Consider the following 26402-nt stretch of genomic DNA (forward strand, 5'->3'; position numbering starts at 1 on the left):
TCAAGAGGCTTTTCCAGGGCACAGTTGGAAAGATGTGTTGGGAAGTACAGAGAAAACACAGAAATTGTTAACTCCCTGCAGAAGCGAGATGAACCCTTACAAAGCCACTGGAAAGAATCCTTTAAATCACATGCTAGACTCTGTGAGCACATTCACACCTAACACCCCATCCCATCTTCATGAAGACCCTGAGGGATGAGCGGGGATTTGCCTCCTTCTCCCCCACAGTCCCATGCATCATTTGCATTTTATAGGTGAGCAAACCAGGGGTCAGGGAGTAAACAAAGTAGAGTGACTAGCCCTGGCTCACAAGGTGCAGAGCTGGAATCTACACCAGACAGGTCTTCCTGTCACTGATTCTCCTCTTCCTCCTTTACCCACCACAACCTCCATAAACCCAGGAAAGCAAGCTCCCAGCAACATCCTTCTGCAGCCAGCAAGGACAAATGAGTACACGCTGGGTGTGTTCCATGTCACACTCTGCAAGAACACTCTTGTTGGCCTGGAAAGCCGTCCTCTCCCACCATCAGGCCTCACTTGCCTTTCCCCAGCTCCCCTTCTTGTCCCAGCTCCAGGCCCATCCATCGCACACGCTTCCCTCACAGACGTTTACCACACAGCCCCAGACTCTCCATCTTCCTGTCTCTACCACTGGACTGTGAGCCTGTGGAGGGCAGGGACTGTGTTTGAGTCATCGTCATCCCAGGGACCAGTGCAGAGTTTTGGGTTTTGTTGGTAGAACAAATGAATAAAGGGATGGCTCTCTATGGCTCACCTGCTCTCCACAGCTAACTCTGCTTTCCTTGTTCTGCTCCCCACCACTCTGCTCTCATCATAAACTTCTCTCGTATCTCTCTCACCTCTTCAAAATCAATTTAAAAATAGGAGCACTTTTATCTTTTAAAGCTATATTGCCCTTATCACTCTTGCCTTCTTCAGCTTCTTTCAAACAGTCCCCAAAGAACGTATTTTTAAGGCCATTTTCATAGCCTCTGTTTCTTTACCTCCACATTCCTTCTAACTCGGATTGCCTCTGCATCAGGCCTAAACTCCTATTTCATTTTAACTTTGGGTCTGAATCTGGCTGCAGTCTAGAGGTTAAGAGTCCCACAGAAAAATTCCACCTTTGAGAGTTCCTAAAAGTCACATAAGCCAAAGTCAAAAAAGCCAATGGGGACTCATTACTTTGTTGCAACAACTATCAGAGCTAGGAATGCCTTGCATGTTTTTGGTTTGTTTTTGTTTTTGTTTTTGTTTTGTTTTTTTAACAAATGAGCGAATACATTATCACGCAATAACTTCTACTTTCATTCAATTCAAATCAATTTTAGCAAGTCTCCAATATCTATTGCACAGCATAATGGTTAGGAACACATGCACCAGAGCCTGAACGCCTAGGTTCAAATCCCTATTCCACTGTGTGGTTTTGGGCATGTTACTTAACAATTCTGTGTCTATGTTTTCTCAGTGTTGACAGTGTTCATAGGAATGTGGCAGAGATTAAATGTATTATTATGGTTAGAGAACTGAGTTCCCTGGCATTTGATCCCTGCCCTCTAGGAATTTAGGCTTGGACAGGGAGGGCGGGTGGCAGTGGTTAGTAGACAGATCTATGAAGAGACAAAGTTCCAAATTGCAACCAAAGCAAGTGCCATATTCTGAATGCCTTCTGTGGTATGGATGTCTCTTCCCTGCTGTTACATGTGTGCTTCCTCTCTTCCCCCGACTAAATTGCAAAGTTCAGTTGAAGGCTGCCTCCCTGCCCCACGCGGCCTCGGCACCTCCTCTCTCCCCTTCGTCACGGCACTCACCACTCCACATTCAGTCACAGTTTACACTACTGGGAGCTCCTGGAGAGCAGGACCCGAATTTTACTTGCCTTCTTGCTCCAGGCATGCAGTATACAGGAAGAATTTGACCATAAGGCTGCTGAATGAATCAGTGATCAGAGGCAGGTGCAGGGCGCTAGGAGGTTTAGAGGGAGAGGACATGGGAACATTGCAGATTTCCTTTTTCCCAACCCACCAGACTCTGCAGTGTGCTGAGAAAATCAGAAGAGAAATGTATGGTTTTATATTTTTAAATCCTTTTCTTAAGCCTTTTCCTCACTCTACCTGCACTGTTTATTTTAGATGAGTGCAGGCATCAAGATCAAAACAAATGTGAACTAATGGCCAAAGGCAGGGCAAATAAATTTTGGGAGAATCACAATCCTTACATGCCACTAAACACAAGAGGCAGAAAATACTTAGGGCTTCATCCAGTGCTCTACACAAAAGGTACCTGCCAAGTGTTCAGTTATTCTTCTACTCTCAGAAACATTTGATGGAGAGTTTGGCTTTTTCTTTTAAGTAATTTAAATCCATACATTGCAAATGAAAACAAAAGAGCTTTGGCACGAGAATAAACTCTATCGCTCCTTTAATCTTAAGATTTCAATCTAATTTTATGCAATAGTATACACAATGGAGAAAGGAGATGAAAATACACATATCTATATTTTAAACCTAATGCTTTCTAGTTGCTCACAATGGAGCATCAAGTAGGCTTATTTACAATTCCAGCTAATATAAGACTCTTGGCCTGAGTACTTTTAACCTATGAAAATACATATTCAAAAGTAAACACTTTAACTTAAAACTAGAAAGCAGGAGATTCAAGACCTGAACTCAGGATCCCACACTCCAGAGCTCTTTTATCTTCCTCTGGCATCTGTGATCCTTTCTGGGATGATATATCTTCAGTTTTGAGGCTATCTGTTCTCCTTTTTGTAGGTTATGAAATGGGAAGTAGCCTGCATATTTTATTCTAGATCTTCTTTCCCTATGAGCCTTGCAAAAAAAATGACCAATATCTAAAATACACATCCTGGGGGGGGGAGGTTGAACTATATCTTTAGATGTTCCTTTATGAGATGCTTACTATGTGCCAGGCCCCAAACCAGTCTCTTTACATATGCTAACAATCCTTTAAACTAGTATTTGAAGTAGGTATTAACTCCATTTTACAGACAAGGAAACTGAGGCTAGAACAAGTTAGTGACTTGTCAGTGGGGAGAAAAAAAAAAACCCTTAATTTCTCTGACTTCAAAGCCCATGCTCTTAACCACTAGAATACCTTTATAGAAGTGAAGAATCCAGGGCACCCGGGTGGCTCAGTGGCTGAACCTCTGCCTTTGGCTCAGGGCATCATCCTGGGGTCCCGGGATCGAGTCCCACATCAGGCTCCCCACAGGGAGCCTGCTTCTCCCTCTACCTATGTCTTTCTCTTTGTGTGTCTCTCATGAATAAATAAATAAAAATATTTTTAAAAAAAGAAATCAAGAATCCTATGATAATGCCAATGACTACTGCACTTTTTAAATGATTGGCCTAACCTTCCTTCTGATCTTCTTGGAACATTTACCCAGTTTGCAGCCTCAACTATAGGGAAATAGATTGGAGGCTTTTCCTCATATTGGAGACCCCTGGTCTATTATGAGTTCTCTTTGTTGGGTATTCCCAAACAAATCTCTTAATTTTCCGGTACCCCAGGGATGACCACCCCACACTGAGTACAGGTAGGACAAGTCTGTCACCCCAAGAGTCAGCAGCTGGACAAAGCCCAGCCTTTCACAACAGGCAATGACTGCTCCCACCTACCAAGCAGAAGCAAGACACTGGCTGAACTGTTGTGGCCTCATTACATGTTCACAAACAAATTCTCATTGGTGTCACTCTTCAACCCATTATCTCATTGTATTTCTTTAAATAATATTTCATCACATGAAATTATAAAATATCACATAATATATCCACTAATTCTACTTATTTACTTACTCTATTGTCTGTCTTCCCCCTCTAAAATGAAAGCTCCAAAGTCAATTGGAGAAAGACAATTATCATACGGTTTCACTCATATGTGGAATATAAGAAATAATGAGAGAGACTATGAAGAAAAAGAGGGAAACTGTTGGGGAAAAATTAGAAAGAAAGGCAACCCATGAGAGACTCCTAACTCTGGGAAACAAACAAAGGGTTGCAGAAGGGGAGGTGGGTGGGGGATGGGGTAACTGGGTGACAGGCACTGAGGAGGGCACTTGATGGGATGAGCACTGGGTGTTATACTATACGTTGGCAACTTGAATTCAAATAAAATATTAAAAAATAGATAAATAAAATAATGATAAATAAACCAAAAAATGAAATGAAATAAAACGAAAGCTCCATGAGGGCAGGGACTTGTCTTTTTTTTTTTTTCCATGTTTTTTTTTTTAATTTATTTTTTATTGGTGTTCAATTTACTAACATACAGAATAACCCCCAGTGCCCGTCACCCATTCACTCCCACCCCCCGCCCTCCTCCCCTTCTACCACCCCTAGTTCGTTTCCCAGAGTTAGCAGTCTTTACGTTCTGTCTCCCTTTCTGATATTTCCCACACATTTCTTCCCCCTTCCCTTATATTCCCTTTCACTATTATTTATATTCCCCAAATGAATGAGAACATATAATGTTTGTCCTTCTCCGACTGGCTTACTTCACTCAGCATAATACCCTCCAGTTCCATCCACGTTGAAGCAAATGGTGGGTATTTGTCATTTCTAATAGCTGAGTAACAGCAATTGCACTGTTGGGGATTTACCCCAAAGATACAAATGCAATGAAACGCCGGGACACCTGCACCCCGATGTTTATAGCAGCAATGGCCACGATAGACTTGTCTTAATCACCACTGCATTTCCAGTACCTAGAACAGTGTCTGGCCTATAGCAAGCACTCAATGACTATTTGAAGAGTGGGACACAAATTAATATTACATGATAATAATAATGATGATGATCAACAGCACTTTATATGCCAAGCACTGTTTTAACTTCTTAATACACATTGGTCTATTAAATCACAACAACCTAGTTTACACCTGAAGAAACTGACACATAGGGGGGATAAGTGATCTGCCCAAGGTTGTAACTGGTAAAGACAGGATTTGAACCCTGGCAATCTTGCCTGCAAGTCTATTAATAACCACTAGGCTAAATGTCTCTCATTAGTCACTTCTCTTTAAGAAATGAGTAATACAAAACAGGACACAGAACATGGGCTCTGGAATCAAACAGACGAGGCTTGGAATTCCAAGTCTGACACTCCCTAGCCAAGTGACCTTATGAAAGTTATGTAAACCACGTGGTGTCCTTTCTTCCCTTCTTTTATGGGAATAAAAATACCTGCTTCCTCTAGTTGTGAGGTTCAATGAGATAAGCTAAGTCTGTACTTTTTGTAAAGCCTGACACATACACTATAAAGGGTCCCTATTATCGTGATATATCGTTGTTAACTGTATGGTAAAGACCAAGTGACATAAAGGAGTCTGAAAGAAAGGAGAACTACTGAGGAAGTGCAGGTGAGTCATGGTAGTCAGGAAAAGTTTCGTGTAAATAGATACACTCAAGATCCTCAATCCAAAGTTACAGAACTCCCAAGATTGCTAGAACTCATACAGCAATTCGGTAGCGTGGCAGGATACAAAATCAATGCCCAGAAATCAGTGGCATTTCTATACACTAACAATGAGACTGAAGAAAGAGAAATTAAGGAGTCAATCCCATTTACAATTGCACCCAAAAGCATAAGATACCTAGGAATAAACCTAACCAAAGATGTAAAGGATCTATACCTTAAAAACTATAGAACACTTCTGAAAGAAATTGAGGAAGACACAAAGAGATGGAAAAATATTCCATGCTCATGGATTGGCAGAATTAATATTGTGAAAATGTCAATGTTACCCAGGGCAATATACACGTTTAATGCAATCCCTATCAAAATACCATGGACTTTCTTCAGAGAGTTAGAACAAATTATTTTAAGATTTGTGTGGAATCAGAAAAGACCCCGAATAGCCAGGGGAATTTTAAAAAAGAAAACCCTATCTGGGAGCATCACAATGCCAGATTTCAGGTTGTACTACAAAGCTGTGGTCATCAAGACAGTGTGGTACTGGCACAAAAACAGACACATAGATCAGTGGAACAGAATAGAGAATCCAGAAGTGGACCCTGAACTTTATGGGCAACTAATATTCGATAAAGGAGGAAAGACTATCCATTGGAAGAAAGACAGTCTCTTCAATAAATGGTGCTGGGAAAATTGGACATCCACATGCAGAAAAATGAAACTAGACCACTCTCTTTCACCATACACAAAGATAAACTCAAAATGGATGAAAGATCTAAATGTGAGACAAGATTCCATCAAAATCCTAGAGAAGAACACAGGCAACACCCTTTTTGAACTCGGCCATAGTAACTTCTTGCAAGATACATCCACGAAGACAAAAGAAACAAAAGCAAAAATGAACTATTGGGACTTCATCAAGATAAGAAGCTTTTGCACAGCAAAGGATACAGTCAACAAAACTAAAAGACAATCTACAGAATGGGAGAAGATATTTGCAAATGACATATCAGATAAAGGGCTAGTTTCCAAGATCTATAAAGAACTTATTAAACTCAACACCAAAGAAACAAACAATCCAATCATGAAATGGGCAAAAGACATGAACAGAAATCTCACAGAGGAAGACATAGACATGGCCAACATGCATATGAGAAAATGCTCTGCATCACTTGCCATCAGGGAAATACAAATCAAAACTACAATGAGATACCACCTCACACCAGTGAGAATGGGGAAAATTAACAAGGCAGGAAACAACAAATGTTGGAGAGGATGCGGAGAAAAGGGAACCCTCTTACACTGTTGGTGGGAATGTGAACTGGTGCAGCCACTCTGGAAAACTGTGTGGAGGTTCCTCAAACAGTTAAAAATATACCTGCCCTACGACCCAGCAATTGCACTGTTGGGGATTTACCCCAAAGATACAAATGCAATGAAACGCCAGGACACCTGCACCCCGATGTTTCTAGCAGCAATGGCCACGATAGCCAAACTGTGGAAGGAGCCTCGGTGTCCAACGAAAGATGAATGGATAAAGAAGATGTGGTTTATGTATACAATGGAATATTACTCAGCTATTAGAAATGACAAATACCCACCATTTGCTTCAACGTGGATGGAACTGGAGGGTATTATGCTGAGTGAAGTAAGTCAGTCGGAGAAGGACAAACATTATATGTTCTCATTCGTGTGGGGAATATAAATAATAGTGAAAGGGAAAATAACGGAAGGGAGAAGAAATGTGTGGGAAATATCAGAAACGGAGACAGAACGTAAAGACTGCTAACTCTGGGAAACGAACTAGGGGTGGTAGAAGGGGAGGAGGGCGGGGGGTGGGAGTGAATGGGTGACGGGCACTGGGGGTTATTCTGTATGTTAGTAAATTGAACACCAATAAAAAAAAAAAAAAAAAAACAAAGTTACAGAACTGTGGCTGGTGAGCAACAATAGCGTCAAAACCAGTCTTCACAATAGAGGGCTTTGGGTCCCACATCCCTCTCACAGCTTAGAGGTAACAGGGTATCTGATGGCAAGCCCTTTATGAACAATCTAACCAACACCCAACTCCATCATTCAGTTAGCAATTCGTTACTGAGCACCTGCTAGAGGCCAGACACAGAGAGGACCCCAGACTGCTGACGTGGTGGTGAGACAAGACAAATCAACAAATGATAATGCCGTGGGGAAGACCAATGACGGAAGGATGCTGGCAGTGCTCAAAGATGAGGCCCTAACTCAGCGTGAGTCAGGGACACTTTCCTGGTTGAGAAGTCACCTCCTATTGGTCTCTTGAAGCCAAGTGAAGAAAAGCAGAATGATGTTTGAGACCAAGGGATCTGTTCGAACATAGGTGTGGATGGAACAGCACAGCGAAGTCCCATAGTGGAGAATGAATGGAAGGCAGAGAGCTGCAGGATGGGAGGCTGGAAAGGAGGGCAGCAGCCAGGCCACAGAGGGTGTCCGGGGCGTTGTGAAGGTGGCTGGGCTTGATCCTGAGCCACAAATCTATTAAGTGGCCATCTCTGTGATCACATCTCAACTGTGTGCCTGCAGCAAATACACTGGTTTCCCATGAAATACAAACAAAATAGCATGGAGAAAAAGAAAGAATACATTAATTTTTAGGTTCACCACCAAATTGTCTTTGGGGCCCTCCTTTCCTCCTGAATAGATCACAGGCATTGTGAGCACAGCGTAGTTTATCACCACCTCATGATACTGTTCCCCTTTTGTACTCTAGAGTTTTTTTCAACTCAACTCTGTTGAGCAAATGTTACTCTCCCTTTCCCAGCACAGCACCCTGAACAACTTGGTAAATATTTGCGGAACTGGGCTGGATTTATTGAGTGATAACTATATAAGGCAACCCTGCACCAATGGGTAAGGCAGGGGCCGAGGGGTAGCAGAGGATAAAAAGATGACCATCATGGCATCCTTATCCTCAATAAACTTGAACTTCCAATGATGCAAATGAGACATGCATGACGATAACATATACACCGAAAGCAGACTGCAAGGGGTGCATTCTTTCAGGTGTGGGCTTTGCAGGTAGCGGGGCTGAAGCCTCGCTGCACTTTCACTAGACGCTCAGCTCCCTGAGGGCGGGGAGCTATGCCTCCTTTACACTAAGTCCTTAGAGACCACTAAACAGTAAGTGCTGAACGAGGCTTTCTCAAACGGAACTATTCCATCCTCACAACAACCCCAAGAAGTATAAATCATCTTACAAACGTGGAAATGGAGGCTCACAGAGGTAACGCGACTTGCTTGAGGTTATGAGGTTAGTATAAAATAAAAATAAAACAGCAATAGTAAAAATAGCAATAACAACAATAATGACTATTTTTCAATCTAAGATTTGCCCTCTATTTGTCATTCTCGAAATGTTTCTGCCACAGGACTCTCTTTTCATACTAAGATGAAAAAGGTTCTCTCTGCCTGAATGAAATTTGAAGTTCATAATTTGAGTTCGTGAGCTCTGGTTGGCTTTTTGCTGCTGCCAATTTCATGAGTTCCAAAGGGCACCGAGCAGATGGATCTGCCACTTTCTAGGTTTAAGGATATTCCCCAGCACAGAGGTTCCTCAATAGGCTCCCACTCTCTTCCAAATCACCAGGTGAGAGTTAATCCATTTTCAGTTCAGTTCAAAAAATCTTTACTGAATACCTAAACTATGTGGCAGGTACTCTTCTCACTACTTCCAAAATTAAATACTTAGTAAGAAAGTCTTTGTGCCTGTCCTCTTGTGATTAGATCACATCTCACCCACTTCCATGCACAGTAAACCCTCAAGGGCAGAGACCAATTGACCCACCATTCCCTGTAAAGAAGTTCTAACGCAGAGTAAGCACCTTAGTACATTTTCATGGAATTGAATAAATCGTTTACATTTTGTTCTAGAATTAGACACATCTGGGTTTAAACCAAATCTGGCCTAATTGCTGGCTGTGTCACCTTAGTTTACCTTTCAAAATCTCAGTTAGTTCATCCATAAAACAGGAAAATTAACATTTACCTCTTAAGGTTGCTCTAGGGATTAAAAGGAATGATGTGTAAGGCACAGCGCCTGACTCAGAGTAAGAACTCAAGAAAGGGAAGCTAAAGCTAATTTCATTATTTCTAGTCCCACCTCTAGATCACCTCCACTACTTAGTACTCTCATTATCATTATTACTTTGAAGGTTCAGCTAGGTAGCATGACCAAGGTATAAAATTTGCTAGTTAATAAATACTTTAATAGAGAGCCCCAACATATACCATGCAGATAGCCTTAATTTTCAAAGATTTAAGATACATTTTTCATGTTGGGATGTCTTGGTGGCTCAGTGGTTGAGCGTCTGCCTTTGGCTCAGGGTGTGATCCCAGGGACCCTGGCGAGTCTCGCATGGAGCTCCCTGCAGGGAGCCTGCTTCTCTCTCTGCTTATGCCTCTCTCAAGAATAATAATAAAAAAAATCTTAAAAAATACATTTTCCATATTAAATCTAAAATAATCAGATGTCATTTTTTTCTTTAATAATTTGGAAGATCCTAGAGATTTTGCATTGCATAGCTCTGAAAAAAAAAAAGGTGACTGGTTTTTTTCCTTTGGATAATGCAGAGCTCACTATCACCTAGAACAGTGTTCGTTAGGGGCGCCTGGGTGGCTCAATCAGTTAAGCATCTGCTTTTGGCTCAGGTCCTGATCTCAGGGTCCTGGGATCGAGCCCTGCTTTGGGCTCCCTCCACAGCAGAGTCTGCTTTTCCCTCTCCCTCTGCTTCTCCCCCTGCTTGTGCATGCACAATCTCTTTCTCTGTCAAATAAATAAAATCTTTAAAAAAAAAAAAAAAAAAACGACCAAAAACCAAAAACACAGTGCTTTTCAAATTTACTGACCAGGATTCAACAAAGCAAAAAAAGTAAGACATATAATGAACAGCAACTTCACATCACAACTCAAAACATAGGTAACTGAAACAAAAGTTTCACGAAATAATACCCTTAACAAGCACTAGCCACTGATCCTTTCCATTTCACTTATGTTTTCATTTTAAAAAAATTCTGGTCAAGACCCAGTAAAATAACTGTAGGCAAAACTAGAACCTAGTAATTTACTAATATTGTTATTCTATCTATTGGAATGTATCGAGGATATGGCTTAACTGATCCTCCCATCAAGACATGAAGTTGCATTAATGTGTTTTACATATTGAGAACCTGGAACTCAGCCAGGTTAGGTGGCTTGGGTGAATAAACTAAAGGACAGACCTAAACTCTCAAGTCAGAACTCTGTAGTTCAGACTCTAAAAAAATTATAACTCAATTCAATAAACGTGTGCCCAACATTGAATCAGAGAGCATTTGACACAATCTCTGCTCTCCAGAGCTCACAGACTACCAGGGAAGACAAGCATGCTCTGGCACATGCACTTGGAAGTCTGAAGTGGGTAGTTTTCTATTCTGGAGGAAATAAGCTGATTCCCCAACTACCATCATCCTTTCTCTGGCCACACATTTTCCCATGACATGAGCAGCTGGTGAGAGAATGCAGCGTGCTCCTCTAATGGCACACTTCTTTGCAATCTGAAATAAAGTTGATATTTTTTCCTCCTAGTGCTTTTTGGCACTGTAACCCCAAAAGCAATCCTCGATGTGACTGCACCAGTGAGCAGCATCATCATCATAACATCACACTCTGATTAGAAGAATGCTTTAATGCCAATTCTCTCTAAATAACCAATGTCTAATTCAGTAGTATCTTTTGGATGACCTCAACTTCTGAGAAATCATGACCCAATAAAGGCAAGTCTCAACCCTCCCAGACAATCAGGAAACTATAAGTCTCTAAGACATTTCGTAGCTACTGATTCAAATAAAGTTAAAACCAAGTCAGACACCTTAATCTTCCTAAATGATAAGTTTTCTTTATCTCTCTAGCTTTATCTTTACGCATCCTGTGTTGCATTTACACCATACTAATTATCATTCCTTAGGCAAGTGTCCATCTCGTGCCTTTACTTATACTCTTCCTTCCACACGGGATGCCCCGTTTTCCTGATTTCCCCGCCTACTCATCTTTCCTGGCTCCACCCAAATGGCATTTCCTCCTTGAAGACTGTCTCCTTCCCCCAGCAGCATGGGATGTCTCTTCTTCTGTCTATTGGACCTCCTCTGCTGAGACACTTTGCACATTTTGCCTGTCATAGTCCTTACTCACTATTTTAGAACATGTTTTAAAGACTGTGACATTCCAGGAGGCACCCAGAATGTGGTTCATAGGCCCAGACATGCAACTGTATTTGCCTATTCCACACTGAAAAATCTGATCTAGAAAAGGAATTATTTCTACTGATTTGCTTTCATTTTTGCTTTTTGCTCCTAGGGAAGTTAACTTTGTCTGAGCTGAACGTATTCCTCAGCACTCCGGAGCTAAGACGTCTGATACTGTTAAACATGTATCCCAGGGCAGGCAGCTGAGCTTTACTTTCTATAAAAAGGGGTTAACAACACCTGCCCTAACTACATTAGGGAGATCAACCCAACACCATAGGGCAAAAATGATACAATGTGAAGTGAATATGAGAAATCATCTCCTTAGTCACAGAGCCATTACAGCAGAGCTGTGCTGGGAATTGTGAAGTTCTAGAAATACAAGCTCCTCTGTTCTTGGAAAATTGACATGACGATAGTTCAGGAAGAATACTGTTATGATTATAGCCAACTGTAAGCCCATGTCTCCAAAATCCACCAACTAGAGACCTGTTTAAGAGTTTTTACTAAAGTTCTTCTAAGCTAAAAGTCTTTTCTTCTTGCTGATAACCTTAAGCCAAAGGTGTAAAGCATAAAGGAGTGGAGACTCAAGTACTGGTTTAAATATGGGGCAATTTTTTTAATAATATAAACAAAATATAAATATTTATCTAGCAAGGAGATCCTAAGAATATCCACCTGCCCCTTTCCTGCCCAGTCACCTGCTCAAATAGCTCACCCAATCTTCTTTTTTTGATCCACCATTAATAGGTGTGAGATTTTTCTAGGCTAACCTATGCACAAACATCTTCTAGCCTCTCTACATTCAAGCTCCCTTCTTCCACTACTGTATTCCCCCCCCGTACCAAAACATGCTATAAAAATCAACCAAATTCTTCCAGAAAGCTGGTGCACAAGGCTGCTTGCAAAATCCTTAGAAGAACTTGGTGAAGCCTTGAAATAGATACACGTGGAAAGAGAAAAATTCTATTGTCTGTTTCACAGTAAAGAGTCTTTTTTTTTTTTCTTTTTTTTTTTTTAACAGAAGCGTAGGTCCTGCAAAATGGTGCTTGGGGGATCAAATCAATTTATAATCCTTCCCCTGATTTTAAGGATTCAGTTGAAGGAAAAAAAATGACTCCCTTTCACAATCTTCTCATGATCATATAAAGTGAAATCCCAAATCCATGACATTAAAATACTGTTCCAAGGACATTACATATTTTTTTCAGTTTCAGTCGTGAACCCCTTCAGGTACTACTTGCATGGTTTCTTCACCCTCATTGGTAACAGCAACAGGTCTCATTTTAGAACAACCTGTGAATTTTATTGAACGTGCCTGTTTATTCCCCCTTTGCGAGCCTTGGGGAAAAGGCACAAAATTAGGCTCGGCCTAACACCGGTCCTGACAACTCCCATTACCCCTTCCCAAGTGCATGTGATCAGCAGTGACATCAAGGCCCTTATGGTGACTCTCGTCCTGTCCTTTCCTTTCTGCAAATGGGAGGGTCATAAATTGAGGGCCAGCATTCTGCTCACATCTCCCACACCTCTCCAGTCAATGCAATCGCTTCTAGAGCTATTTGCACTGCCAAAGCCATCCATCATCCTGCCTCACCAAGCAGGAGAAAGAAAACTGATGGCAAGTTAGAAAAATCTCATTAAGCCACTTTTTGCCTCAACCTCTTCACCACTCCTTGAAAAATAGGACTTCAAAATTCAGTCTGTTGGGGAAATAAGAGGGATAGAAGAAAAAAGCTGGTGTGGTAAAGAGGAAAAAAAATAGCTCCAAAGTAAGCTGGTTTCTGGGCCAAAGTCAAATAGCTCACAGGTTATAATAATATATTTTAGACAGCAAAGATGAGACTGTATTCATTAGCTTAACCCATTTTTTTTCCTGCTTGACTTCTGAATTTCCTAACAGACTCTTTCATGAAATTAAAAAAGGAAAAAACAGCGCTGATTAAAATTAATTTTATATTCACCTTTTTTCTCTTTTTAACAACTAAATCCCAAGTTAATTCTAATTCCAAAGGGGACTATGAATGCACCTTGCAAAAGTCTATGAGAATGCAGAAAACCTAATAAAGCCACACAATTCCAGGGAAGAACTGAGGGCTTGTTTGTGTTTAAAAATTACTGTATGTCACCCCCACCCTCCTTGAGTTCTGGGGAGAGCATTCAATGTCACTTCTCCCCAGGACATCTGGCACAGGGAGACTGAAGGAGACCTAACATTCTCTAGGCATCTTTAGTAGTCAGCTGTATGACTGGTGCCTTCCCATACTGTGTCTCGTCTGATCTTCACAAAACCCTGTGAGTCAGGCCTTCTCATCTCCTCTTAAAGATGAGGACATTGAAGCTTGAAAGCTGAAGGACCTCATCCAAGATCACTCAATTACTAATAGGGAAAGTCAGGATTCTAGCCCCAGTCCACCTGACTTCAAAGTCCTTGGCACTTCCTGGTTTCTTAAAACAAGATGCAACCTTTCCAGTTGGTTGCCTGTACCAGGCACACCATGAAGATCCTGTGAATCCAGAGAAAGACTTGTGGTTCCGTAGCCTCTGAGCTGGCCCTGCCACTAAGGACATGGGGATAGTGGTATCTAGCAGAAACAAATCTAATTTTTCTACATACGTACAAGTCGATGTAAATGCTTTTAGCTCCATCTGCACACTGGCCCTCTGGGTCCTAATCACAATAACAAGGTTGATTTCAGGATTGGAACCTTTTCTACTACAGAGGTGATTAAAATATAATCAAGCTGGAAAGTTATCCTCCCCCAAAGCCACCTAAAACAGAGCAACTCCAAAATAAAACCAATTTACATATTTTAGCCCAAATTAAAAAGTAAAAGCTAAGGATTCCCTTTTAATATCCTGAATAATAAATGCACATTTATGTAAAGTTTCCTTTGGGGAATGGTTACTATGAAGACAACTTTCCCAATATTATTCATAAATATCACTTTTGTTTTGGTGTTACAGTAAGAATCTGGACTTGTGGGAATTGTACTGTCTGTACCCAGTGCATCAACAGAGATAATTAATATTGAAGACAAGTACAATATCCAGAATTTTAGATGTGTGGTTGGCTGCATTACAAAAAGTAACATAAGAGAGGATGAGTCAAATCTGGTCAAAATCACACATTCCAGGGACTTAGTCGTTTACTCCATTTTAAGTGAGCACTCTCCTAATAAAAGTTTCATTAGTAAAGATTGCAAGTTCTCAGGCTTTCCATGACAGACTTTTAAATAGCACTTAGAGCTAAAGTTTATCATTAAAGCTGTATTTACTACTGCTGCATCTTCAAAGGGGGCACTTGAAAAGAGAAAAGTTCAACTCAGCCTGTTAATTTTCAAGTACAAATTAAAAAGGAAAACTCTAAAGGTTTGGACTGCCAGCTTAGGAAAACAGGCTACTTGAGAAGTCATTATCGGCACATCCCAAGCACACTGGGCATCGTGGCTGTCCATCTATACCATCCTCACCCCGCTGCAGGCAGGATGTGGGTGTGTATCACGACATTACTCTATGACATCTGCTCCATGTGCAAACTTACCGTTTGCACAAGGGCCTGCCAAGAGGGTCACTATCTTCTGAGGTCCTCCCTGGAAGGTGACATGAGGGAGAGGTACTCAAAGAAGCATCTCTGTTAGAACAGCCTTTGCATTTCTGTAAAATTGATTGGCTCTAGCCAAGCTCATGGGTAGCAGACAGAAAGACAAATTCCTACTCCTGTCTAAACTTTACCTTTCCTGGAAGCGAACATCTCCATACATGGAACCTTACAGACAAAAATATCCAGAAGATCTTTGACTTCTATCTTTTGGAGTCATGCCTAGGCTCTTACAAATACAAAAAGAAAACATTTGTGTATTTGAATGTTCCAACAGATCTCTTCCCATAGCTTGACACAAACTGGGTTACGTAACAACCAACCTTACAAGCCCTCACCTGAACCTTAGCCCCAACCACAGGGACTTACTTACACTCTTATTCTGTCTTCTGATCAGTGCCAGAAGAAAAAGAAACGGTGACCTTGAATTCCACCTTCCAGAGAAAGGTACATAGTAAGTCCTCAACAGATGATAGCCTAGCCTCCTCGATGAACACAGCTGGGAAAACAACTTCAAGGGCTAGTCGCCACAAGACAGTAGACGACAGAAGGTAACTGAGTCATAGAAGGAGCAGGAGTGGATTCAACGCCACAAAGTGCAGAGAGGAGGCAACCTCCACGTTGTGGTGTGTTTTTCAGAATTCAGCATCTTGCTAGAATTGTTTCTCTGCTTCCTCATATCCTGAAAATAGAACTAAACTTCTTATAGAAAAAATATATTTATGAATTATATTTTTATAGCTTTAACATGAATAATTAAAAAAATTAAACTCGAGTTTAAATGTTATCTTTCAAACCAAGAGTCCCAGGTGAGTTATTTTTAAGAGAGACCTATGACTTGTAATCTTTTTCCATTTTTAAAAAATCACATATGCTAGTTTTGCACTTTACTTTTGTGGTTAAAAATAAGGCTTTCCAAAAACAACAAAAAACAAAGCGCAAGCACAACAATTACATTGACCTTATTTCTTCAACATTTTCACTGCTTCCTCAACAAAAATTATTTAAAGATTCCTTTATGGTGTTCAGCATTTCGTGATCCTGATGGAGAAAGATCCATATTGAGGGGAAAACATCTCTCGTATTAAATAGAACGAGGAACTGAAGGATGATCTTCCCCATAGCAAAAATGGTCCATCCTAAAATGGCCAAGTAAAAGGCAAAATCTTGGGGGTGGAGCGTGGGGAGAGAGAGAGAAGAGCGAGAGCGAGGGGGGCAGGGGGAGCAACCAGCATATTAGGAGCACTGACACTGCATAATTTATTTCTTAATGAATGTACAAGGAACAGCATAAATATTACCATTAAGCAGAGTGAACATCCAAAGCAAGCTAGCTGGCTGATTGCTTTCTTATTTTTTATTCTTTTGTAACAATTCCATTTCCAAAGTGCTTGATTCCTAACACTGATGCTCCAAAGCTATTGTGAGCACTCTGCCTGAATACTTAATGAAGTAAACAACAAACAAAATGGCTCATCTTTGGTGCCCCTAGCTAGCATCCCAAACTGGATATAATTAAAGGTGTGAACAAGCAAGCAAGGAAGTAATGAACCTGCAAAGTCAAGGTTCTGAGAAATGATCAGGCTCCCGCACTGCACCAGTTCAAATTTCTCACTCATTATCTCTTCTATCGGCAGGCGCAGATCCACATGTTGGTGCCCCTCTCCATTCTTGTCCTCCAGCCTTTTTCTCTTTCCATTTCTAGATGAGTAATTTATGACAATTACTGCTTGTGATAACTCCCACCCATCCACAGATCACCTTTCTTTTCACCCTTAAAAAGCCACTCACCTAGAATAGCCCTCTACCCTTAAAATACACTGAGATCTTAAAAATACGAGGATGTTTCTGAAGCACACACATACACACACAAACTCCCAAAACAATGCAGGAACTGCGAACACAGGCACCCTACCTCCTACTTGTTTTTCCAATGGTTAAAGATTAGGTTCAAATGCTCCCAAAGAAAAAGCAACTCTCCTTCCACATACATGTACATTTTAATTTGAACCCATCCCCTTGATTGAGAGAGCAGCTTCGAGATCACAAATATGGTTATGGATCTGCACATTTGTAGTTTCTCAAGTGGCAACTAAAGGAAGGTGTTTGGTTACTAATGGAAGTCTGCAGGGTCTGGATATATCTTTTTGATTAAGTTTTGCATTTTTCTAATAAGAAAACTCTTGGAGTTTGTGAGGAGGAGAAGCCACTTCTTATGGGAAGCCAGCCCAGTTTGGTTTTCTTTCCATTTTTAGATGCACATACACTTGCAAGTATGTATACACATTTGGTAATACCAAATAAGGAAAACCTAAGACAGGTGCAGGATTCCAGAAACACACATGCCTACACAGATACACACACACACACACACACACACACACACACAGAATCTCCCTCTTTCACATATACATATTTGCCACATATCTATCTAATGGATGGAAGAACAGACAGCGGGCAATAAAAGGTTGACTTCACTTTTAAAAGGAGATTTGGCCAATTCTTTACAACATGGTCCATCTACTGGAAGATAGTAAGATAAAAGCTTGAGAATGTTTGTGCCCCTTTATACCCCCAAAATTCCTAATGACATTGGGAAAAAATACTGCATTGCAGCATTTGCCAGCGCACACTCATGTGTCTAGCATCCGCTGGCCAGCTCACCAACAAATGTACATATTAAGTGTCCAGGCATATAAATTAAGTGCCTGGTGGCCACAGATCATTGGAACTGATGAAGAAATTTATCAAGGCCAAAGTACCTCCGTCCACACACAATGACCTCTATCAACCCCGCCATTCCTTAGTTGCGGTACACACAATTTGTTTCTTTTTTTTTTTTTTTATTAAAATAAGGCATTAAGATGCCAAGGACTAAGTGAAGCAGCATATATTCTCATGGAAGGAACAGTATTTGGTCTACATGTAGGAAAAGAATCCACCCACAATAAAGAAATAAGTGCAAAGGGAAGAAATCAAACCAAAGAAAGGACTTGCCCTGAGGAAACCTTTTCATTGTTAGTGGTAATTCTTACTTGAGAAAAACACCTTGATTCACCCACAAATTCTTTTAGAGACACTGAACATACACACAAAGCACTATTCAGGCATGATCTCTAGATTCGAAATGTCAAGCAGATTACCCCCAACAGAAATGCTAAGTTTAAAATACGTGAAGTCAACCAGGTCTCAAACCCTTTTTCAAGACTGAGTTACGAACTCAAACGCAGATGCGTAGCTCATTTTCTTTCTCTTTCCTTAAGAGAAAAATTCCATTGTTATTAGCTCACAACACTCTGGCCCTCCTCTCATCACAAAATCCTTGAATATTCAAAGGACCAATAAAGGGCTATAGGGAGAGGAAAAACTTTTAAGGCTTTGGAAAACTATCAAACAGAAGCAAGTTCATCTGTATCTGGCCAGGACGATGACTTGAATGAATGGCAGTTAGAAATGAATGGGACTACAGAAATGAGTGGCTAAGTTGCTTGTTAGGCTTTTTTTTTCTTCTAACCGAGATATTAAAATTATCTTATAAGTCTGTGATTCTCAAAGCAGTTTCTCAGCCATTTCCCTAGCTATTTTCATTTTATCCTTTTAAAAATTTAAATATTAAACGATGTAGCCATGATGTTACAATGATATATACGGACATTCTGATCATTAAAACTGCGATGTAGTCAGGTGTTTTTTGCAGAAATATTTCTGATCAGATTTTCATTTCTTAATAAATGCACACTCAGCCCTGTGTTTCCATAAAGGCACACCTCCACATGCAGGTAGTAGGCATTAATATTTTTAAGACAAAGAAGCAAGAAAGGTCAGCAGTAGAACCACGTGTCTTTTTTACAACCCATGACAAGGTGACAGTTCTTATGGAAACGATTTTCCCCCTAACTAAAAAATGATAGAAATTTCTCAGAAAAAAAAACTCTATTAGAGATAATAAAAAACTAGTCTAATCTTTAAGAGATATATGGCTATGCAAAGATTCGAGTGTTCGACATATGACAAAAAATAAGTTTATATATATTTCCTCAAGAGTAGACAAAACAAAAAGAAGCCCTTTGCAAGGAAAAAAGGGGGGGGGGGCGGTGAGTGCAGAGATTTGCAATGGAGAGAGTAAAAATTAAGAGTACCTTCAGTAAAGCCAACTATATTTCCTAACCTTTTAACATATTTCAGTATAATTTTAATCTCTCATTTTTGGGCTTAACATTAGCTACATGATCATGTATCTAATTTGGAAGGAACCATAACAGATCATGGTTTTATGCTACCTCCTATTCGCCTAAGCACTATACCTTTCTGTTCTCTGGTACCCACCATCACGAGAAAAAGAGCCTACTAGAAAAGCACACTCAGAGAAAAAGGGAGAGACGCCTGTCACCCAGCGCACGCACGGGTCCTAGACGTTCAGAGACACTAAAAAAAAAAAAATTAGCTTTTCACTCAGTTTATGCCAAGATCAGACCCAGGACCAAATGCCTTGCAGTTGCTGCAAGGGTGCAGCCTGATGGACCTTGTGGTTAGAGGTATAGAGTGGTAAACGAAGCAAAGGCCAAAATGCAGTTTTTCATTTATTATTTTTAAAAGTAATTTCTACTTAGGATATAAAATGAGGGATGCAATAAACTCCCTGGAATTGTAGTATCAACATCTGATTTAGTAAAAACACCAATATCACCTAGCACAAAATCATTGCTTTAGGGTAAATCTATTCTACCTATATTTTTCCTATGGATATTTGCTGGAAATTTCTAAGAAATCATTTGCAGAACCTATCAGCTGTGGGAGTTCACTATTATGCTTCCGTCAACTTCATTCAATATAATTTACATTTTTTTCAAATGGCCTCACAGGATTCCTTGCGATTTTTCGCACGTACAATTTCACAGCAGGGAAAAGGGGGAAAGAGAGAGAGAGAGAGAGAGAGAAAGGGGGGGAAAAAAGCAAGATTCCCTACCCTCCCTTCCCCCTCGTCTTCTTCCCTCTCTGTTTTTTAAACCAAAAAAAAAAAAAAAACCAACAACAACAACAACAAAAAAACAAAACAAAACAAAACACAAAAACCCAGGAGAGACAGAACAGATGCTTAAAAATAGATTTCTAAAAATCACTGTAAACCAGAGTTAGAAATGTAATTAACACCTATTTATAAAGAATAATTAAAGTTGGGCCGGCCACAAAGAACAGCAAAGATAATCGAGGTCCTGTCCTCCCCCCTTTTTACACTGTTTGCAGTGTGTTCTCATGATAGCCACCTGCTCCCGACTCGGCTTTTCCTCTGTTCGTTTCCCCGGCAACCTTTCATTGGGTTTTCCTCCCAGCTATCGCTTTCAGTTGGGCTGCTCGGTCTAATCTTATTTGTTTTACACCCATCAAAACAAGCAGCCAGACAAAGGCAATCCTCTAAGAATGGGAAAAAGACCACAGCTTTGTTATAACATCTATGCAGAGCGAAAAGTCCTCCCCAGGCTTTGCTAGCAAAAAATAAGTGAGATGGATATGAATTTACAGCCTCCCCACACACCCGGCTTTGAAGCCCCCGTGAAAGCTATTGCTGGTGAAATTCAAAGTCAAAGTGGGCACCCGTGGCATCTGATTGTGCCATTTTGTGCCATGTCTTCGGGGTCAACATCAGGCGACAGGAGCGGCACTCAAGGAGTTTCCCTGCTTCTTTTTTTTTCCCCCGAAAAAGATGATACTAAAAATAGATTTACTACTTTGGCAGAAAGGTTTTCCACTTCCCCTTCCACATCCCAAAGTCCTGTTTCACAAATGCATCTGCTGGTACTGAACCCCACCTCCCCACCCCTCATATCCAGCCTTCCCCATCACTCCTAGTAGGAGACTAAAAAAGAAATGTGCCTTTAACTTTAACAGTCATGTAATTCTGCTGAAAGCTCACAGAGGCGGTGGACACGCCAGCCAACAGCGACGGTGACATTGTGATTGTCAAAAAAGGCACCAACCTTGCTTGGCTAAATGTGTGTTCGATGGAAGAGGCAGTGTGTGTGCCTTGTGTGCATGCAGTGCCATTACACTTGGAGATGGATTCTGGCTTTCAGAAAAGAGAAATACTAATAAACACACACATACACACACACGATCTGCACGGTGATTTACGATGCACGGTCCATCATCCTTACACACACACACACACACACACACACACACACACACGGCTGGAATCTCCAAGCTGCCTTCCTCTGAATTTTCACTTACCATCTTCAAGCCATTCCACTCCATCTGTGATCAGAAGAAGATGGACCCTCACACAGTGTGTCAAAAGCGGAAAGGAACGTTATGTAAAAGCTGACATTCCTTCTTACAGAGCTGCTGCCCAGGGAAGGAAGCAACAACTCAACACGCCAGGCACCGCTACACATACAAGCCGCCTCCTCTTTTTTATGAGGTCATGACAGGAAACTCTTTGAAATACAAGATGCAGCATTTACTGAAGCCCAAATAAATCACTCTCTTTGCCGTTTTGACTGCGCAGTCCCCCGAAACACCACTGCCCATCTCAACGTTCAGGATCCAGGAGCTGCCTCTCAAGCTTTACATTTCCAGCATGGAAATGGAGATTCCTAGCCCCGCTGCATCCACCTCCAGCCCCACAAAACCCAGGCACATAGACAAACCCCCCTCTCCCTTACAAAAAAAAAAAAAAAAAAAAGCCTTTTCTGCCAGTATGGTCTCATGTAATATAACCTCTTTCAGCAAACCAGCAATTATTTCAGTCCACCTCCCCTCTATACCAGCCCCCTCCTTTATGTTGAAGGGAAAACTGACAATGACCTGTTAAAAATGACAATCTATTTCCCCACTGCTTTTCAATAAAAGGACCTACCGGCACTCTCTACACAAAAGAGATAGTAAATGTAGGAACCAAACAGCAGCAGAGAACTAAACTCTTGTGCAAGCATAAGACTGGTCAAGGTGTAGATGCTTTTCTTCCCTCCAGCAACACAAACAACAGATTATAAATCTAGTCATACCTACCATAACCATTCTTATTGGCAAATATTGGGTCTCGCAGAGCTTCGACTCTTCTTTTAAAATTTGCAAAGGTTTCAGGATATATTTTTTAAATGACTACTATTGTTATATATATTTAAAGATCCACAAAACACAATGTGGATGATTGTAAAGTAAATCAATTATTTGGGGGGAGGGGATGGGGGAGAGAAAGAAAAAAAAAAAGAAAGAAAAGGAGCAGTGAGCTGAAACCCCCGATTCTAGGATGTAGATAAGAACAACTGAACAGAGCCTTGCTGAAATTGGCTCGAAGCTTCCCCTTTTTACATCCATTTATGGGACCATCTGTCAGCCGAAGCCAGGATCTGATTGGCTGGGAAAACGAAGGGAGGCGTTGCAACATCAGGTGCTATTTAAATTAGCTACTGCCAGATTGACGATGTTAATGATTTGGTGACCTCTACAACAACAGAGACCAGATTTCTGAACTGCTTCTTGTGTCTGGTAATTAAGGCCAGGCTGAAGCAACAACAGCCATACTTGTATTTTTACCTTTTCCCTCCTCCTAGCTCAAAAGTACTGTAACAACTGCAGGTCACCGGACGGCCGCTGCTTGCAAACCCTAACGGTGGGAGTGTCCCCCCTTTCCCCTGTCCTGAGGGCTGCAACGCCAAACCCCTTTGACAGAGGGCTTTTCCAGGATAGAATATTTTCAACCACCTTATCTTTCTCGACAGTTGCTTTCTAGCGAAATGCATATTTAATGATCTGCCTCTAGGCTTAAAGATACAACAAAAGCACTTTAATGTGCTAATACATCTACATTTTAACTTTATTATTTCCTAATATTGCTGATTTTTAGTAAGTAATGCTCCTTCTGCAGCTAACCAGGCCAGCGTTTCAGGAGAAAGCAAGTTTGAGATTGTGTTTGCTCCACAAACTGGGTTCCTCCAAGTTTGATTCAGAAAACTACTTCCTAATAAACAAAAAAAGAAAAAAAGCTGGTGGGGGGGGCGGGGAGGAGGGCAGCTGTCAGCCTCTACCTTTCTGCCTTCTGTCTGAGCTTTTCAAAACACAGAATGATGAATGATTTATTTAAATGAATTTATTTCTCAACTTGGATGGGGCATGATCTGAATTTTTAAAAATCCACTAAAACACAATCTCTCTTTACTATCCTCACTGCTATAAAGAATGGTAAAGCAAGCTTTTAACAACAGCGTCATTTCATGACCGGTGCAAAGTGCTCATCTTGCTGACTGAACACGTGATTTTGCTTCTCTCCTCCAAAAGATGTCTTTTTCCTTCGGCCTCTTAAAAGACTTGCAAAGAGACATCTAGCAAGTGTGTGGTGATGTATACAGTCCGCCTGCCTATGTTGTGCATTTCATAACCTCTGTGATACCAGCCTTCAGTGGTACAGTAATTTGCTCTGGTTTGGGTTTTAAGGTGGCTTACCTGAGGAACTTATGCTTTACTTCTAACCAAAAAGCTAATTTATCACTATTTATTTAATTCATAGTTTAGTCAATTTGTTCTTCAGTGAATACAGAGAGGTAACAAATGTTACTAAAGAAATAATGCAACATAATTTAAATTTTGGCTGGACTTGGCAGCGAGATGGGCCTGGGAAGAATAGAAATACAGACTGAAAATCATGCTACACTCTGGACCCCAAGTCCGAGAATAGATGGGCCCGTGAAAAATTAGTCAAAAAGGAAAAAACCTTTACATTTAAAAAATTAGAACTATTGTCTCCCAGCTACTATTTCACAAGCACACACCCATAAATATACACGCTTAGATATGCACGCTTTGAAAAATACAGATACACCATGAAATAATACATGTTGGGTACACTATATGGAAAATTAGAGTTGAATATTAACATATCGAGCTGTTAGAAATACAAATCCATGAAACAGAAAAGTAGAAATGTCAAAACTATAATCCCTTCAAGTGGAACCAGACTGAATTAAGTAAACTTTTAAGATAATTTCTCTAGCAAATACACAAAGAGTCGTACAAGTCACAATAGTACTACTGGATCTGCTGAACTATGTTCCCGGGATGAAGTCCTAGGTTGAGTGTTCTACAGAGCGCAACACACAGATGCAGGGCAGGGACAGGTGCCCTAAATCAATGACAGCAGCCCTGAGTGCCATCTCCCCCACACGGAGTACTGTGAGGAGAAACCCATGAACGCAGGGCTGAAAAACACACAGATGAAAACAGCTCACTCCAGAGCAAAATATTTCCTTTGCCTTTCTCTGGAGGTTACCAAAGTCAGAATTTCTTAAAACCACTCTCCCGCATCCAGCCTAACCCCAGCACGCTCAGCGAGCTATTAATTACCATCAGGTGTATCAGAAGATGCTGTGGCCGCTCAGCTGAAGCAGGACTGTGCACTACGGCCCAAGTAATCAGCTGGCTTGCGAGGCTGGAAAATCCATGCACTTTGTATATTGATCACTTCTCCAAAAACCCTCCACTCCGAAGTCTTTCAAGGGAATCCTCAAGCAAATGCACAAATGTCCTCAGAGGCCTTTTCTCTAAAGACAAAGGCCGAATGCTATTGTTGGGAAAAGTCAACCTTATTATTGCATTTCCAATAGTACCATTCATCTTTCAGAGTGAGGGGCTGACCGCTCCATCAGTGGTGTGACATTTGTAAAGCAACAGATTCTCAATATATTATCTCAAGAATCAGGCAGGCGAGTCTCCCAGTCATGCAGGATTTTTTTTTTCCTTCTGCCACAATCCTCCACCACCAGAGAAATAAACTTGTCTCACTCGGGCAGCTAAGGCGACCTAAAAATGACACCCCGGAGCTGTGGGGCCGCCAGCGTCGCTGGATCCCTCTTACCATAAATGAGCAGTTTCTGGACTCATTAATAACAATTTCCCTTAAAAGGAGGACTCTCCTATCAGTCAGCCCCTTGCCACCATGCACACATCCCAAAGGTTGCAGACATGTCAGCATCAGTCGCCGGCAGCCAGCTTTCCCACACAGGGTCCAGATGGACTGTACCAGAAGCCAATTCAGCGTTAATAACTCCCTACTCCGCGCAGCGCAGAAGCCTTACGTGGCACAATGGGCCAGCGAACAGCAGCCGGCTGAAGCTGCAAACGGAAAAGACAAACCAAATTCTCCAAAAGCACCAAAAGGAAGGAACAGAAAGGGAAGCGTGAACTGTATTCCTTGACTTCCAGGAGAAGAAAAAAAGGGGGGAGGGGGAAGAAAAAAGAAAAAAAAAGAGAATCCTTCATAAACATAGGGGGATAAAAATGAAGGGGGGGGGGGGGGGAAACAGATGCTGCCCAGAAAAAAGTGACAAAATATTACCTCATTATTTAACAAAGCAGCATTAAGCGTCCTGCTGATTTCAAACATCTTGCCACAGATTTTGTTTTAAGAGAAACAGTTAGAATCCTTTGCAAAGCACTCCGTCTGCAAAGGGTTCTTCAGTGCTGCTGCGCGCCCCGGAACAGTCAATATAGGATTTCCCCGGAGTTTGCACATTAAAACCTGAGCCCGTGAGCCGCGTTCTCCCCGCATCTCCCCCACCGTGGGCTCCTTCACGTGCGCTGCTCTCTTTGCAGGAAGGAGCAGCCTGCCCCAAACATGGCTGGTGTCTAAACTACTCTTTAAAGTAACAGTTCACGACACAGCCACCAGGTGGGTAGAGGGCACAGACTCAGATGAACCATCCTAGAGGGCTGTTGTCCCCCCCCCCCTCCCCCCCCCGCCCCAGGTGTGGAGTGTGATGCGAGAAACGCCAGCCTCCTAACGGGCACCGGGTCTCCTCTCTCCCTGTATCTTGTCAAAATAAATAAATAAAATTCCATCTCCTGACTTCTAGCGAGGAAGCAAAACAAAACACCAGCACCAATTCTAATAAGAGCTGTGAAGAAGGAAACACAAACATGCTTTGTTTCATTCAGCGAGGGATGAGCAAGGAAAACCCAAGCAACACAGAGCAAGCGGGTGGTGGGGGACGACCAGAAACTCCACGGAAATGATCCTCCTGCAGCAAAGGGAGGAGAATATTGATTCACATGATAAAAAACCAATTCAAAAGTAAACATATGGACGAAGCACATACAAGATGGAGGCAAGAGTTTGAGGGCG

At 41.4% G+C, this 26402-nt stretch overlaps 1 protein-coding gene across 6 annotated transcripts in view; it reads right to left on the reverse strand.

Annotated features, from left to right (window-relative positions):
- Positions 1–25777, reverse strand: part of ELAVL4 (ELAV like RNA binding protein 4) — a 91530-nt gene extending 65753 nt beyond the window's left edge. Inside the window, exons 1-2 of one of the 6 annotated variants that reach the window (XM_025420132.3) lie at positions 21515–21882; positions 16839–16987 (exon numbers count right to left, since the gene is read on the reverse strand). Coding sequence is in view for 5 of the 6 variants with exons in the window: in XM_025420126.3 (XP_025275911.1) it covers positions 25617–25664 (48 nt within the window). In the remaining variant the exon portion in view is untranslated. Of the gene's footprint in view, positions 1–16838; positions 16988–21514; positions 21883–22294; positions 22581–25616 lie in introns of those variants that run through there. The other 5 variants (XM_025420126.3, XM_025420130.3, XM_025420128.3 and 2 more) reach the window with 5 other exon arrangements.
- Between the last annotated feature and the right edge of the window lie 625 nt (positions 25778–26402).

This window comes from Canis lupus, chromosome 15 (assembly GCF_003254725.2).
Source record: "Canis lupus dingo isolate Sandy chromosome 15, ASM325472v2, whole genome shotgun sequence".
Taxonomy (NCBI): Eukaryota; Metazoa; Chordata; class Mammalia; order Carnivora; family Canidae; genus Canis; species Canis lupus.